General features: G+C 52.8%; 1 protein-coding gene across 2 annotated transcripts; it reads left to right on the forward strand.

Moving 5' to 3' along the window:
* The first annotated feature begins 205 nt into the window (after positions 1-205).
* On the forward strand, positions 206-16783 carry ALKBH5 (alkB homolog 5, RNA demethylase). 2 transcript variants are annotated; one of them, XM_064389815.1, is made up of 4 exons: positions 206-930; positions 6815-6895; positions 11070-11225; positions 12844-16783. In XM_064389815.1, exons 1-4 carry the CDS (start codon positions 206-208, stop codon positions 13025-13027), a joined length of 1146 nt encoding a protein of 381 aa, XP_064245885.1. In that variant the 3' UTR covers positions 13028-16783. The 2 variants fall into 2 exon arrangements, with proteins under 2 accessions (XP_064245885.1, XP_064245886.1); XM_064389816.1 differs by lacking the exon at positions 6815-6895.
* Positions 16784-17087: the final 304 nt, after the last annotated feature.

A 17087-nucleotide genomic window follows, 5' to 3' on the forward strand; every position in this document is an offset into this window, starting at 1 on the left:
GAGCGGGGTCCCGTCCCCCGAGGAGGGTTGGGGGCGGGAGCGGGTCTGGCGCGGCACCGGGACCCCGTGCTCACCTCGCCGTCCGGCGCGGCTCTCTCTCCCGGCAGGGCGGCGGGTGCCATGAGCAGCAGCTGCGCGTCCCCCGCCGCCGCCCGCCGCCGCCTGCAGCGCCGGGATCGATAGAGGCGGGGGCTGCGGACGCGCCATGGCCGGCAGCGGCTACACGGACCTGCGGGAGAAGCTCAAGTCCATGATGCCCTACCGGGACGGCCACAAAGGCGGCGGGGGCGGCGGCGGCCTGCCGCGGGAGCCCCCCGAGCCTCCGTACGACCGCAAGCGGCGGCACCAGGAGGACTCCGGCTCCGAGCCCAGCGACTACGAGGAGCAGAAGGAGGAGGAGGAGGCTCGGAAAGTGAAGAGCGGCATCCGCCAGCTTCGCCTCTTCAGCGCCGAGGAGTGCGCCAAGATCGAGGCGCGCATCGAGGACGTGGTGTCCCGGGCGGAGAAGGGGCTCTACAAGGAGCACACGGTGGACCGGGCGCCGCTGCGGAACAAGTATTTTTTCGGGGAAGGCTACACGTACGGGTCTCAGCTGCAGCGGCGAGGCCCCGGGCAGGAGCGCCTGTACCCGCGGGGCGAGGTGGACGCCATCCCCGAGTGGGTGCACGACCTGGTGATCAGGAAGCTGGTGGAGCACCGGGTGATCCCCGAGGGCTTTGTGAACAGTGCCGTCATCAACGACTACCAGCCGGGGGGCTGCATTGTCTCCCACGTGGACCCCATCCATATCTTTGAGAGGCCCATCGTCTCCGTGTCCTTCTTCAGCGACTCGGCGCTCTGCTTCGGCTGTAAGTTCCAGTTCAAGCCCATCAGGGTGTCGGAGCCCGTCCTGTTCCTGCCCGTGAAGAGGGGCAGCGTCACGGTGCTCAGGTGAGTGGCCCGCGTTGCCGAGGCCCCGGTTGTGTAACGCGGATCACGAGGCGCACGGATGCGCCGCGGGCTCCGGCTCCTCGCCCGTCGGTGCTCGGGGCTCGCTGTGCTGCAAGGGGTGAGGCAGGGATTTTGGGGAGGGCAGGTCCTGCCGTGGTGGGGGGTGAGGATTTGGGGGGTGCCCCCTCCATGGGGTTTGGGTGAATGCTGGTGGGAGCGTGCTGGCAGGGCTGAGTTTAGCCATTGGGTTCTTGTAAATGGTTAAAGTAACACGTTGAGACACAAAATGGATCCTTTGCCCAAGAGTGGTCAGATCGGAGCAGCTGTAGGGACAGGGCTCCTGGGTCTATTCTTAGCTCGGCCGGGTCTTCTCTGACCTGACCTTAATCGCGGAGAGGAGCTGTGAATGGCCCCGTCTTCCCAGTCTGTAAACTGGGAATGCTGAGCCCTCCCCTGCCCGGTGACATAGGGAGACAGCGTGCAGAGCCCCGCGTGATTGTCGCTTGGAAGTGCAGCGGGTCACGGGCACAGGAAGGGACTTCTCGTGTGTCGAGGAAGAGCCCTGGAAGGTGCAATGACCTGCCCAAGGTCACGCAGTTGGCCGGCAGCAAAGCTGGGATTGGCACCGGGAAACGCCTGCTTCCTAAAATCCCGCTGCCTCCCGGTACCGGCTGGGAGGGGGAGCACACAGGTAAGGGGACAGGAGGGGCTGGAGCACCGGGGTCCTGCCGGTCCCCAGCTCCTGGGGAGGGCAGCTCCAAGCCTGGCACCGGAGCTCCCAGTCCTGGTGTCCCTGAAGGTCAGAGTGCTCCCTGCCAGGAGCAGGGATCACCAGGGCTGTGCCAGCACTGCTACCAGCTGTACCCTCGTTTGAGGGGATGTTTTTCTGGGCTGGTGAAGGTCCAGGCCGGTTTTCCGGGCTCCCAGGCCGTAATACAATCCCTTGCTTTGGCTTGTAAATTGATCGCTGCAGGGTTCGGGAAGGAATTTTTCCCCCCACAAACACACGGCCTCCTTGACTGGTGCATCAATAATAAATGCCGGGATCTCGCGTCGCTTTTATCTCGGAAAAGCTGCACAAACATTAACTAATCCTTGCCGTACCCCGGTGTTAGGTAACTTGTGTGGATTAGCCAGGGATGAGGGAGGCTGCAGAGGGAGTCGGGAATGGCGCTGAGGACATTTTCTCATTCTCTGGTGGTTTGACAGGGCTCTGGGGGCAGAGGTCGGGGTGATTTTGTGAAATGGGACCCAAGGGGACCCATCCTGCTCTGTATCTTTTTACTGCAGAGCAAGCTCCATCCCCAGGGATGGACTGCTGGCTGTGAGGCAGCTGCTCTGCTCCCTGACTTCCTGAGATACCAGGAAGAAAACTTTCTACCTTAATTTCCTGCTCCTGATGCAAACCCCTCTACTGTCTTTCCTTGTCAGGCCTGGATAAATAGTTGTCCTTCCTTTTACAGCCAGAGGCCTTCTTTTTTTTAAGGACAGTGAGAGTTTTATCCTGTTTGGAAGCATTCTGGCAGAGCTGCTAATGCAGGGTCAGCCTCAAGTCTTGCAGTCAAAGCCTCCTGAAAAACTCCGGAGGAGGATCTGCAGTGGAGGATGGTGGGAGGAAGGAGAGATGCTTTCTCTGCTCCAGGACCAGAAAATGATGTTTTGTTATTCCAGACCCTTGCTCTGCTGGAAGAGGCTGCTGGCTCAGGGCTGGAATTGGAGTGAGGTGTTTCCCAGGGGTGTTTGGGTTGTTGGCCAGTGTCACTCAGGTGCTGTAATCAGTTTGTTCATGTGGCTGAAGCAATCCTACAAACCAGATGAAAATATCTTGATATTTTTTCCCTCCAAATCCAAGGGCTGCCTTCTGACCCACCCATTCTGCAGCTTGATCACCGACAGATGTTCTGCTTTCCAGCAAGTAATAGACTTTAAAACGGGGATTATTTCAAATTTGGTGCAGCAGTTAGCAGGTGCTTTACACTCACTTATGAGGGATTCTGCCAAAGTGACTGTTCCCTGTTGGTGGGATCCTGTCTGGAATTAATTCCTTGCCCCACAGCAGATCTCCTGTTCTCCCACCTCACCCCAGCAGTCCGGAGGAGCAGAGAGCTGCAGATTGTGCTCAGGGGTGTGTCGCCAAATCCAGCCCTTGGTCATGACTAAGACAACTCCCCAAACTTGGCGTTTTCTCCTCTGGGTAAACAGCTGCTGGAGGCAGTTGCCCTGGAGATGGGGAACGGGCACAGATAGAGGTGGCATGCCTGTAATGTCTGGGATTCAAATCCTGCTGGGTCAGTGGCTGCTCCTGGCCTGCAGCCCTTCCAGGGAAGCTGTGTGTCTTTGGGGGCTGTGTGGAAGTCCTGAGGATTTAAAGGAAGCTGTCAGATCCCTCTCTTTGACCCCACAGCACTCTCACACTGGCCCCAGATTGCCCCTGTCCCATTCCTGCTCCTAATTCCACAGCTGCTGACCCAGTAGGGATTTTGCAGAGGCACTTTCCCCATTTCCCTCCCTTGATTTTGTTTGCCTGCCCTGAAGCAGGATGTGGTGTTTGCCAACACTGAACCTGCCTCAGACTCCTTGGAAAGCGTTCAGACCTCAAGTGACAGGTGAGGTGGAACAAGATTCACGTGGCTGGGCTGTGCCCCTCTGCCAGAAGGCAAAGGCTGAGCCACCCCATGACCTGCCAGTGAGCCCTTCCCTCTTCCAGCAAGGCCCTGTCTCCTCTCCTTTCACATCTGCAGAGATTTGCTCCTGTAGGTTTTGAGATCTAGAAGGTGGCCTCCTCCAGTCCCCACTTTTCCCACAGCCCTGGAAGCAGGAGCTCCTGCAGGTTTGTCCCAGTGGCTGCCAGGCCAGGAGGAAGCATCAGCTCAGTGTGTGCTGCTGGATCCCAGTCCTGTGAGCCACCAGCTCCCTGGGGAGGGGCTGCTGACCCCACCACGTTTCTGGGTTTTTCTTATTTTAACAATAATTTGGTGAGCATCAGTCCATAGAAGCAGTGGGGGGAGAGATGGAGGAAATTGCCTTTTCATCTTGGTGTGCTTTGAGAATGCTTGGGCTGGGAAAAAGGGAGGGAGCAGGGGGTGTGTGGAGCCAGCTGGGATGGGGGGTTCCAGGTGGACCCCTGCCCTGCAGCTGCTGTCATAGGAAGCAAATCTCAGCACTGAAACTGCCAGGTATGTTGTCTGAGCATTGGGAAGAGTGCAGCTGGAGGAACGAAAGGCACAGGTAACATTTTCCAGGTTCCCAGAGCTTGTGCCATGCAGGCTTCCCTCCCGCAGCTCCAGGTCGTCTCCTGGCTGTTTGTAATGGCAGGGGAGTGCTGTGATGTGTGTCCCTCCTGTTGTCTCGAGGCGTGCCTGATGGAAGCATAATCAGAGCAGGTTGGAGTCTCTGGAGCTTGAGCCTCCTTCCTTCCCAGCTGGAGGGATCTCTCTGCAGCTGGCTGCTCCAAAATAGCCTGATCCCTCAGAACAGGCTGTTGGTGCAGAGGAAGTTCCACGTGTGCCAGTGGTGATGAGGCAGAGATTTGTTCAAGCTTTTCTTGTTAGAGTCTGTAGAACTTCAAGGCTTCCTTTCTGGTGATGTTTGCACAAAAATATCCACTTTTATCTCTGTGTGAATCAGTTCTGGCTCAGTGGCAGCTCTTCTGGATGGAAAAAGACTCAGGGAAAAGTTGGGGGTGTAAGGTTTGACAGGTTAGTTTGGAATTGGGGTCTGGTTTTGGGGTAGTGTGTGGAAAACATCAGCACTTCCCCATGTTCTTCTGGAAAACTCTCTGGGATGGAGATGACACACTCCGGTGTTCTCGTGGGCAGGAATTGGATGTTCCTTTCCAGGTTGTTTTGGGTTTCTTCTCTGGGCAGGAAATTGAGTTTCTTCTCTGGATCTTCTCTGTGTGTAGACCCTTGATATCATTATGGGTGTTTTTCTTCAGGGTCTGCCCTTCACCCATGCTCAGGGTGTGCAAGGCTGGGCAGTGGGTGAGAAGTTCATGCTGGCACAAGGCAGCACGAGTATGAACACAACCAAATAATCCTTTTATTTCATTTCTCTGCCTGTGCAGAGGCACACCATCACTACACATGGTATAGTGCAGAGTTTTCCACACCAGTTTGGCACTGGGGCAGACTGGTGTGTCCCCCTTATGGTCTCAGACCAGAGTGGTGGGGCTGTTTGATGCTGTCCATGTGCATCTGAGACGACAAATGTCCCGGTGCCACTCTGGGAGTGATCTGAAAAGGGAAGGGGTGAAAAGGAGTGTCCAGGCTGATACTTTGTGGGTCTGGAAGCAGACCTTTCCCTGGTGTTCAGGGTGCTGCTGAGGATGCAGAGTTGAGTGTTAACGTGGGTGATATTCATGAATTCACTGGAGCTTGGCGCAGAGATTCCAGGAACATAACAGAGCATCATCACGAGCCCCTTGTCGTGTTCTGCAATGCCTGGAGCACGGTGGGGCTGGACACCACCCCTGCTTCAACTGGTGAGGCCTTAGACTTTTCACTCTCGTGGCAGAGCAGTAGATGTGTGTGTGAGGAGGTGTTTCTGGGTGAGTGGGTGGGTTATCTAACCAGATCAAGGAAACCCAGTCCTGTCCCCGGAGAAGACTTGCATGTGTGAGCTCTGTTCTCTGCTCAGAGTGTCCTGAATACCCTGCCAGCCCCTGACCCTGGCCTGCCAGCAGTGGCACGGAAAAGCCTTGTGGGGACACTGGGCTTGGTGATTTCTGCTTCAGGCTGGCTGTGCTGGCTTGAGCAGCCTTTGCCCAAGTGCCTTCCAAGGTGTTGCTGCCCTTGTTGGGTGTTTCAGGAAGCACTGAAGGTGTTCAGCTTCTCTGTTGCCCGTGCTGGACTGCAGAAGGCTCTGGGTGAGGTGACACTCTCCAGACGGCAGGCAGAGGGCAGCCCCACCGCTGGGATCTGCTGGAGACACCCTGGGAGTGACGGATGTGCTCCCAGCATGGTTTGTGTGTCAGGGCAGGTGTGGTGGCAGCTCTGCATGGACCCACCGTGATTTCACCTGCTCTGCTGGCCACAGGAGCCCAGCTGGAAGCAGCATTTCCCCATGGCTGCTTCTCCAGTGTGTTGTTGAAAGCTGGGGCTGTCCTTGGCCGTGGCTTTTCTCCAGCCTGCTGAAAATGTGGAGTATCTGGAGTCACATCACAGTGAAACACTCTGCTGACAACAGCCACTGCTTGAGCCTGGCTTTTCCTCAGCCCAGGGAGCTGTTTCACCCTGTTACAGGGAGGTTTTAGAAGAGTGCAGCTTGGTTTGCAGGTCTGAATTTTTAGGTTACCCCATGAGTACTGGGTTAGGGCTGGTGATGTTCTTGTGGTGGCTGAGGGTGTGCCATGTGTTGGGGAGGATGATGAGCAGGAAAAGGGGGTGAGAGGCTCAGCTCTGCATGACTGCACCCCTCTATGACTAAAAAACCTCCTTGATGTGTTACATGTTTGGGTCTGGGTGTGCTGCACTCCTGAGCTGTGAGAGATAGCTTTTCTCATAGGCATGTTTGAGGTGATGCTTTGGAGGAATGTGCTCATTTTCCTCACTGTTCCTTTCTAATTTCTTCATAAAGTAATTGTCTGAATCTACAGTTCTACATGTTTTATTTCACAGTGCTGGAGCAGGTGGCAGTTTCCTCTGGGATAGGCTCAAAAATTGAGTCATGAACCCCCCCAAGACCCCCTGACTGTTTCCATTCTTCCTCGATGTTTGTTCCTTCCTGCAAGTCTAGCTCCTGTGTACCTGAGGGATGGTGTTTGGAGGAGGAATTCCTGGTGCAAATTAGGAAATACTGGCCAAACTGAGTTGTTGAGGCTGGAAACCACTTTGTGCTTCTGCCTGGCATCTCCCTGATGGTGGCTTTTTGTTTCTGTTGTCAGTGGGTATGCGGCCGATGAAATCACACACTGCATTCGACCACAGGACATCAAGGAGAGGAGAGCTGTCATCATCCTCCGAAAGTAAGTGTTGAAGCCCTCCAGACAGCAAAATAAACGTGGATGTGGTGTCATGATGCTTAAACACTTGAAAACTGCCTTGCTTGTTAATTTGCTGGCTTGATCTCACACCTTGATTAGGTGTCGCTCTGACGCTCGCTCGTGTCTTGCCGAAGTGCCTGGAACCTGTTCCTGCAGGGTTCATCGCTTCTTGGCTCTGTGCAGCAGCACTTTGTTGTATTGTCTGGGGTTGCAAGCCCTGCTGGTGCCCAAACTGGCTTTATTTCCTTTGGCTGCCCAGCTCCAGACACCTAGGGTATCAAACTCTCTTGCTTTGGGCTGTGTGTTCAGGTTCTGGCCATGTGGTACCCACGTGTGTGGGTTACCTGGATGGTCTTTGAAGCTGATGCTTGTGATGAAGAATGTCCTGTGAAGCAGAGAAAGTTTTCTTGATATCATGGCTTTTGTTTCCTGGGGAGAGAGGGAACACTGGCTTTGGAGGGAAACACACGGAGTTCAATGCTCATTACAGAGCTTGTCCTTCGAGTCTGTGTTGGGAAGCCAAGCTCCATAAGCTCTTTTAGAAAGGGGCTTCCTGTTCTGGAAGAGCACTCTTGATGGCATTTCATCAATCAGTGCTTGTTCCTAAAGCTCTTAAGAAAATGAGAGACAAAGTAAACTAATCCCCACCCCAAAGTCCCTCAGTAAAACCTTCTTTTCTGCCTAGAAATCTCCTCTCTCATCAGTTCCTTCTACTAGGATACCAAAACACGTGACTGCCACACATTGACCCCTGCTGACTGTGCCTTGGAAGGTGTTAGCAGTAATTCTGCTGTCAATAAGTGTCTTTGTCAATGAAAATACACACTTTGAGTCCTGTAAACCCAGCCAAAAACGTGGGCATTGGTGGCAGAGCTGTGGTTGTGGCCCGGGTTGGCATAAGGCTCGCAGGCAAGTGGTTTGAGTCCAGACTGGATGAGCTTTTGGATAGCTTAGTTGGTTTCAAAACAAGTCTGGCAACATGATGAGGATATGGCACAAAGCCAGTGGAGTGGAGTTGGACATCTGGTTAGAGAAACCCATGGAATGAAGGCAGGAAAAACAGCAGCCCTGAGGCATTAGCCAAACAAAATCAGCCCAGACCCAGGGAGGCAGGATGAGATGTGGCAGGAGATAGAGTGGGATGAAAGGCAGGCTGTAGCCAAACCACCCCACAGCTGGGTATGGCCACGTGAGGTTTGGGGCGACAGGCTGTGATAAGAACTTACAGCTGTGGTGTTGGAGCAGCCAGGGAAAGCAGCACAATGCTCACAAGGAGGCATCTCCAAGTCTTGTAGCTGCTTTGGTTGGACTTTGGGAAAGAGAAGCTGCCTGTCCTAGGTTGTGCAGCAGTTTTCTGGAAAAGACAGACTCAGATAAATAAGCTAAAGCTGCCCAAACTGGTGCAGATATCCAATGTACCTGTTTAAACTGGCTCTGCCTCTTGCTTTCTCCAGCCTTGGTCAGCTGAGGGTGTTGGATTGTTTCAGTCAAGCCTGGCTGCCCTCAAAGTGCATCAGGACAAGAAGGGACCTTAAACCTCACCTTGTTTCAGGCCCTGCCATGGATGAGGATACCTTAACTAGACCAGGTTGCTCAGAGCCCTGGGCAACCTGTGCCAGTGCTTCACTGCTCTCTCAGTAAAGGATTTCTTTCTAATATCCAATCTAAATTGTCCCTCTTCTAGTTTAACACTGGTCCCTCTTGTCTTCTGACCATCTCCCTGTGTAAAAAGTTGCTCTCTGTATTTTTTATAAGCCCCCTTTAAGTCCTGGGAGGAGCAGTGAGGTCTCCCCAGTTGTACCCAGCTGATCTGCTGCATTCCTGCTGAAGGGACAGAGCCTGGAGCTCTGCTGGCTTTGTTTGCCCATCCACCCTGATTTTTGGGGCCTGATTTGCTTCACGTCAGAGCAGAAGTGTCTCTGCCCATCAGACAGCGAGGGGCTAACCCGACAGACAAACCAGATGAAACCACACCAGGATTTTTCTGTGGAGCAAAGCACAAACCCCCTGGTGATTATTTCTGCGTAGCCTCCGCAGCTGTGGTGAATCCGTGGCGATGTTTGCCAAAGGCTGGGCTGTGATTGCTGCCAAATAGAGCTTATTAATTGCTGCTTATCCCTGGCCAGAGTGGCCACTTCCCCATGTCCCTGCCCTGTGCCTGTGCCAGGATCTGTGCCCAGCGCCATTCCGCTCCCCGGATGGGATCATGCGGCAGCGCCTGGAACAGGCTGTTGTGCAACCAGGAAAGCAGCTCCTTCCCCTGCTGGCCTGCAAGCACGAGAGGCCTCATACAACTCCTCTTCCTCTTTTTGGTGGTGAGGATCAGCCCTGAGCTCTCCGGATCAGATCGGTTGGATCATCCCAGTTGGAGCTGGGATGTTTGGCTCTGGATTCTGCCAGAGCCCGCTGGGTCCCAGACGTTTGAGCCTGGCTCTGCTCTGCCTCTGCTCTGAGCATGTTCTCAGTGACAGCAGCAGGAGAACAAAGCTGTGGGAGCTGGGGGAGCAGTGGAGTTCAGGATTCTCCAGGGCAGTGTGGTTACCAAGCAGGTCATAAACACCTCAGTGCTCGGTGTTTGCTGTGTTGGATCACCCGGCTGCCCAGAGCCAGCAGGGTTTGGAAGTGCTTTGAGCCAGAGGAGGGGAGGAATGGTGCTCTCAATTTATGAGATGCTGGGAGAGGTAACGTGGGAGGTGGGTGTAGAAATGAGACCTACTCAACCTTGAAAGCAGTTTTAGAGGCTTTTGCTGCCATTCTGCTTCCACTCTCATAAGCAGAGTTTGTCTATTTGTAGGTACATTGTTCTCCATGTTAGTGTCACCTCTCCTTGCACCTGGCCACAGGGAGCTTGGCTGGTGTTCCCTTGCCCTTTCAGTGTCTCGGGGGTTGGTTTGTTTGAATTGCAGCCCTGCAGTTGCTGTTGAATTTGAGAGGTATTTAAACCACCTTCCTTGACACAGGCAGGATCTTTAAGACCTTTGGTGTTCAGGCTGGACTGGGTCCAGCCCTGGAGCTGAGAACTCAGAATGACAGCATGGACTAGCACAGGCTCCAACCTGGCAGCTGCCTCTGCAAGTGTTCCTTGTTTCTGGCATGCTGGGCAAACCCAGGCTGCCATGCCCAGCTTTGCCTGTGCCAGATTGGCATCACCCTGATTAGCTGAAGAGGCTCTCCCTGATGGCAGAGAGAATCTTGGCAAGTGGATGTGCTTCCTAATGGAAGTTTAGATTGGGATTCTCCTGTGGAAACCTCCCTCAGGAGCTGAAGTTCAGCACTGGAGAGCAAGCAGTGGTTCTCCCCCTTCATTTTTGCTGCCTCCTCCACCTGTGCATGGCTACAGTCCTGGGACAGTTCTCTTTTGGGATGAGCTCTGCTTCCTCTCCAGCATAGCCTGAGTGTGTGCAGAGCTGTGTGATGCAGCTTCTGTTTGCTACACCTTCTCCTGACTCGTACTTCAACTCTCTGCACTTTGTAGTCAAGCTGAGGAACACCTGACCCCGGGAGATCCGTGGGCAGGAGGGAGTTTCCAGGTGGAAGCAGTTATTACTGTTGCAGGTGATGATGCTTTTGCAGGGCATCTCCCAGCCAGGTGGCTTAACTGGAGCTGTGAGTTATTGCCAGGTGATTTCAGGGGATTTCACAGCTGCTCCAGCAGCTCTGCTCCTTATCCCAGAGCTGGGGTTGCAGTGAGCTCAGCACCTTTTGCATTCACCTCGTGACTGTGTGTCCCTAAGCCAAGGCAGGATAAAGGGCAATGGCTTCAAACTGACAGAGAGTATGTTTAAATTAGATATAAGGAAAAATCCTTTCCTGTGAGGGTGCTGAGGCCCTGGCACAGGTTGCCCAGAAAAGTTGTGGCTGCCCCATCCTTGAAAATGTCCAAGGCCAAGGTGGACAGGGCTTGGAGCAATCTGGGACAGTGGAAGGTGTTCCTGCCTGTGGCAGGGGGTTGGAAATGAGATGATCTTCAGGGTCCCTTTCAACTCAAACCGTTCTGTGATGCTGTGAAGCTTCTAGTACCACAAAGGTGCAGCTTGCTGTGGTGTGGAATGGGGTATTCCTGCCCCTTCTCCTGAGCTGTGGGGTTGGGGTGGAGGGCTCTGCTGTGATTCCGTAGAAACTCCTTGCAAATTCTTTTTTCTTTCAATATTTGCAGAACAAGACTAGATGCACCTCGATTGGAAACAAAATCCCTGAGTAGCTCTGTGTTGCCAGCAGGTTATAACTCTGACCGCCTGTCGGGGAGCAACCGGGACCAGATCCTGAAACCAAAGCGGTCCCATCGCAAAGCAGATCCTGATGCTGCCCACAGGTGGGATCATCTCTCCTAAAAGCCATGTTTGGGATGTTGTCTCTGGATCAGTGCATAGCTGAGGTGCCTGGCCTCAGAACATATTTAAAACCATTCTGATTTGCACCTGCCAGGTGCTTGCTGCAATGCCCAGATCTGTTTTATCAGAATGAGCTCTTTGTACGTTCCTCCCAGACTTGTGGAGGCTGAGCTCTGGCTGTAAGCAGCTTACATTGTTTATCCTGTGAGTGGCATAATGAAGAAGCAATAGATTTGGCTGGCTTTTGATAATGCAGTCGTTCAGAACAATAGTTTCCCTGCAGCTAATCATTTTTGACCTCTATTGCCAAGCAACCTGTGCAGCTGTGTTAAACTATATTATGAAAGCAGTCCTGGGAGGGAATGTGAGGGTTTGCTATCTGGGAAAGGTTAAGGACTTCTTGGGAAGCTTCTCAGGCCTGTTTTGATTCCAGAGCTCTGTGTGTGTATTTTTGTGTGAGAAACCAGACCGTGTGGACGTTTAAGGCTGACCTTCAGGGAAGCTCCTTGCTGAGGTTTCAGACAAGCTTGAGCTCTGCAGCAAGGCTTCCCTTAAACACCTTGGTGTGAGCACCCTGCTGGCTGTGAGTGATAGCCAGTCTGCCAGCTGTCCTGCATACTCCAATTCCAAAGCTTCCTGAGGATCCAGATGGCATTCTCTGCACAATGGGTACAACCCAAAAGTTGATTTGGTCCCAGGGCTTGGCTGCCACGTGGTCCCAGCCCTGTTTGAACCTGTCCTGGAGGGAGGAGGGTGGAGATGGTTTGTTTGTGAGCAGTGTTCATTCACCTGGACGCAGGCTGGAAGGTGGATGAGGATGTGGGGCTGGGCTGCAGATGCAGTTTCCCTGGGAGCAGGCAGAGGGCCGGTGTCCGATTAGAGGAGCGATCATGCGGGACAAATGTGCACATCCCTCAGAGCTGTTTGTCAGCCTGATGTGACCTTATCAGGCTGTGGGGGATGGCTTGCATAGGCTCCTGCAGCAGATGGGTGTGAAAAACATGTTTTTCCTCTTTCTCTGGCCTCAGAGGCTCCAGTGTAACAGACAGTTCTCATGGATATCATAGTGGGATCTCTCAGGAACCACTCAGATAAAGTAGGTGGTGTGTGCAGCTCACCAACCCAGTCCTGCTAGAAAGTGATCAGAGGCAGCTCTGCAGAAATAACAGTTGCACTGTGCTAATATTTGACAGAACAAAGGATTTTAGAGCTGTGGTGTGATCCTGCACCATAAGGAGCTCAGCTCTATGCTCTGAATTCTGCTGCAGTACAGACAGACCCCTCTGCCCAAGGGATTTTTCTTGGGGCCATAAGCTGCAAGTAAAAAAAAAAAAGAGGTTGACTGGAAGTGTTCTGGTGGAGGTAAAGGCCAAAGATTGCCTTGGGAAGGGAAGGAGCTGGCCCATCATAGCAAAGTTCTCAGCTCCTCTAGGGAGCTGCAACTTGGTGATCTGTTCCTGCTCTGCCAAGTGCCCAGTGCTGGGAAAGCAGTGGGAAAACGGGCAGAGCTCTCATGGCAGGTAACCTGCAGACAGCATCCAGGGAACGCCTGGACCCCGTCGTGCTGTGCTCTCACTCCTGTTTTCTCCCTCTCCACAGGCCACGGATTCTAGAAATGGATAAGGAGGAGAACAGACGTTCAGTCCTCTTACCAAAACATAGGAGACGGAGCAACTTCAGCTCTGAGAACTATTGGCGAAGGTCTTACGAGTACACGGAGGACTGTGACGAGGAGGAGGAGGATGGCAGCCCCGCCAGGAAAGTTAAAATGAGGCGACACTGAGGATTGCACTTCCCAGGCTCGTGGAGCTGATGAGATTGGCCTCCAGTCTGTGAAAACTTTCTCCTCCCTCTGGCTATCTTCCATCTAGCTTCAGTTTTGGTTTTTCCTTTCAGGCTGAAGAGTAAACAGGAAGGATTTGGTTTTATGAATGGAGGAATGCTGAGACATACGTGAGGATGGAACATGTCCAGTGCACGTGGTGTCCTGAGTCATGGGTCAGGCGGGCATCTCTCCCTTAGGAGGCAGATAAAGTTATGCCAGGTGGTCTGTTGGGATTTCTTTTGAAAACACCAAAAAGTTTAACTGTTTCATTGCGCAAGATTCAAGAATTGTATTATTTTTGTTTTGGTTTTTGGTTGGGTTTTTTGTTTTGTTTTGCCTTTTTTTTTTCTTTTTTGTTGGTTTTTTTTTTTTCTTTAACACTTTTCCTTTCCAAATGTTCTAAATATGATGTTTGACCCCAGGAGCTGAAATTCCATGGTGGGCTCATATTCCTTGTTTCACCAAAGGGCTCCTTGGTCTTTTTTACCTGGTGGTTGTTGGGTCTGTTTTAAGGGTGCCCTGCGGTAACTGGAAGTTTGAAGCTTTGCAGACCCCTCTTGCTGTGATCAATTTCAAAGGGTTTAGGACATTTTTGTTGCACTTTAGTGTTTTAAATGCCGTAGGTTTCCTTTCCAGACCCTTTCCCAAGCCAGCATGGGCTCGCAGCCCTGTGTCCCTGCGCTGCCCTCTCCAAGAAGAATGTACTAGAGCTCTGGTTTATCAGTGCTGGTCTGACTGGGGCTGTGGTTCAGGAGGAAGGAAACGTGGCCCAGCATTGTCCTGAGGTCCATATTGGAATCTCAGGGCTGCCAAGTGAGGGATCACACTGAGCATGTGCTGCTTCCCAGAGCTGGGGATAGCAAAGAGGAGTAGGAGACGCTGTGCTTGTGAGGGCTTGTGCCTTGGGACCCCGAGAAGAGCCCTTCTCCACTGCCCCTTCCAGGTGGAGAGAGCTGAGCGGGTGCAGCATTCCCAGCACAGTGTCCACCCCGAGGGACTGGCTGCACTCCCATGGAGCAGGAGCAGGAGCTGCTGTGGCCTTGGGGGAGCTGAGCAGCTCTGTCCCCTCCGAGGCTGGCTCTGGGAGCAGGGACGCTGCAGGGCTCGAGTTTGGCCCCAGCTCAGTGCATCCAGCACTGGAGTTGCCTGCTTTCTCCTGGCTTATTCCTGCCTGTGTTCCTGGGGTGGGGAGTTTTCTGGTTGCTACAGGAAATGCTGAGAAGAATCAGGCATTCAGCCCCGTGGGGTTGTGATAGAGCATCTGCCATCATCATCCTCTTCTCCCACCTGGTTTGTGTTAGCCCAGACCAAAGCCTTGGTGTTTGCAAAGTTTGGGGCCCAATGCCATATTTAGAGCTGTACTTTTAAGGAAAACTTCCTCCAGTTGATTCTTTGAACCCAAGTGTTGGCAGTTGTAAGGAGTAGTCTTATTTTTAAATTTTTACTGCTTTGCCCTCCCTCCAATTGTAGTTTTTCTTAGTGTCGTGTCCCCCACACACTTCATGGTCTGCACGCTTGGCAATAAAAAGATGTAATATATTTTGAAACTTGTTTGCTGCTGTCTTGAGGGGCTCCTGGTCTAAAACAACCACCCAGGCGTTGTTCCCTGCAGTGCTGATCGAGAACATTTGCTGACATCTGGGTCCCACTGTCCTTTTCCTTCCCTGCTGATTTTCACCTGGTGTTGGGGTTCTGCTCAGGCTGGATCTTGTCACATGAGCTCACAGTGCTGGCTCTGGGAGTTTTGTCTCTGATTTATCCAGTGGTTTTCCTGCTGAGAGCTCCCACTGGCTCCGTGCTGAGGCACAACCTCTGAAGGAATATGTCTTGTCAGTCCAGAGATCCAAAAGTTTGTGCTTCTGCTGCTTGTGAAACCTTGAAAATGCCATTTTCAGACCACACGTAGCATTTGAAGCGATGTTCCTCACCCTCCCAGCTTTCTGCTGCAAATCCAGGCCAGCTCTTGGCTACAAACCCCCTGTTTTGGGCAGCTTGGCATTCCCCTGACAGCAAAACTGCACGCAGGGAGCAGAGATCCCTTCTCCTCCTGCTGGCTTTGTCCTTCTGGATCCATCCTGGCCATGCCCTGCTCCAGTCACGGTGCCAGGCTCTGCTGTGGGTGCAGACAGTGACAGAGGTCACTGCCAGAGGTCTCAGCTCTCCCCTCCTGGCTCCCAATTTTACCCCTGCCTCTCCAGTATGGATACTCTACCCTGGTGTCAAGTCAAGGTGAAGCTGGAGCAGCTGGCCTTTCCACAGCTGCTTCCCAGAGCAGGATTTCCATGGCATGAGGTGCTGGCTGTCTCTGGACATGCTGAGGTCTTGCACCTCTGTCCTGGTCCCAGCCACACCTCATCCCAGTCCTTGTGCAGGCTGTACAGGTGCCAGATTCCTTTCCCAGCTTGTTTTGGTGTTCCTGCATGTCCTGCTCAGGAGCTTTCCCCCCTTCCCTGTTCCCTTCAGTGGGTCAGTGTGGCTGGGGGGACAGGAGGAGCTCCTCTCCAGCCACCACCTGCTCCTGGTTTTAACCTGGCTGCTTGGGGCTTGGCACCTTGGAGAGAGAGAGAGGGAGCAGGATCCCTCAGGAGAGGAATCCCCAGCGTGCAGGCAGGGCCATCTTCCCACTTGTACAGACATTTTCTATAGACACGGATGTATATGTGTAGATAACATATGGTTTTTTAACTCTTTTGCACTGAACAACATCAGAGTGAAACCTGGATTGGAAACTAGGAGACATTTTTCACACGGATCCGGAGGTCTGGATCCTTCCTGTAACCTGTGGCTCGGAATTCCTGGTTTTCACTGTTGGGCTGCACACAGGCACCAGGTCAGGCTGGTGGTGTGGGGCTGGAGCTGAGCTCGAGTTTGGAGGCAAAACTTCTCCCCAGGCTCATGCACAGCCCTGAGCCTGTTAGTTTGTTGTGTTTTTGATCTGCTTGTGTGTAGTCCAGCCTCTCCATGCACCCACGGCGTGTCCCTGCCCAGCCCCAAACTGGGAGCTACATCCAGTGTGACAATCCACGTGCCCAGACCAGGAGAACTGTCTTTCCTAAGGAAGGGGGAGGAAGGTGGGGTTCATCCCTGCTTTTCCACAAAGAACAGGAGGAATTGGGGTTTGTTACTGTTGCCGTATCTCCAGAAGGGTCAGTGGTGGAATTATCCAAGCCCATGGATCAAAACAGCTGCCAGGTTTTGAGGAGGACTCGGGGGTCCAGGGTCTAGACCCCCACCAGCAGCAAAGAGTCTTTTACTTGCCAAAAATGTTCCCTTTCCCCTCTTGGGAGGAGAAACATTCGACTGAGAAATGTCTTTGCTCCTTCCCCTGCCCACACTTAGAAGTTCTGGCTGACTTTAGTTTTTGTTTTTTAAAAGATTCTAATTTTTTGTTACCAATAAAAATAAAAATGAAAAAAAATAATAAAAAAGAAAGTGGCAATATTTTTTTCTGTAAGCTTTTCCTAGGAAAAAGCGTGGTTTGTAACAAAGTTGTACAGTTCTGAAGTTTGAGATACGAGAAGTACTGTGTGAAACGCTGTAAATGGAGCAGAGATTATTTTATGTACAGTCTGACGTGGGGGAATCTTTTAATTCCAGTTGATTCTTAGGAAGAATTTGGTTCTTCACTGTCAGGGTTTGGAATTTCATGGTTTCATTATTATTTTTTTTTCTTGTATAGATTGCTGCATTAATTGAATAAAAGCAGAAAGCATCTCTTGGCCTGGCTGTGTGGTACTGGGGGCCGGGACGTGCCTTGATTCCCCCTGGCAGGAATGAGGTGGCTGGGAGCAGAAAACTGGTTCTAAATAAAGGGAGTCACTGGCTCCCCGGGGACAGAGCCAAACAGTGGCTGTGCTTCCCGTGCTGTCCTAGAAAGCAGGGACAGGGATCTCTGCCTTCCTCCCCTTCTGCCAGCGCCCTGTGCTTCGGCCTCGTGCTGGGACCCTCTTCCTCCTGCAAGAGGGAGATGGGATGGGTGTGAGGTGCCAGGGGGAGGATGGATGGGATCTGCTGGTCT

This window comes from Passer domesticus, chromosome 15 (genome assembly GCF_036417665.1).
Source record: "Passer domesticus isolate bPasDom1 chromosome 15, bPasDom1.hap1, whole genome shotgun sequence".
Taxonomy (NCBI): Eukaryota; Metazoa; Chordata; class Aves; order Passeriformes; family Passeridae; genus Passer; species Passer domesticus.

Excerpts from the sequence above, each read along its gene's own strand:
- ALKBH5 (XM_064389815.1), top strand. The coding sequence starts at position 206 with ATGGCCGGCAGCGGCTACACGGACCTGCGGGAGAAGCTCAAGTCCATG. Across the intron at positions 6,896-11,069 it reads GCTGTCATCATCCTCCGAAA|AACAAGACTAGATGCACCTC; the intron begins GTAAGTGTTGAA and ends CAATATTTGCAG. Across the intron at positions 11,226-12,843 it reads GATCCTGATGCTGCCCACAG|GCCACGGATTCTAGAAATGG; the intron begins GTGGGATCATCT and ends CCCTCTCCACAG.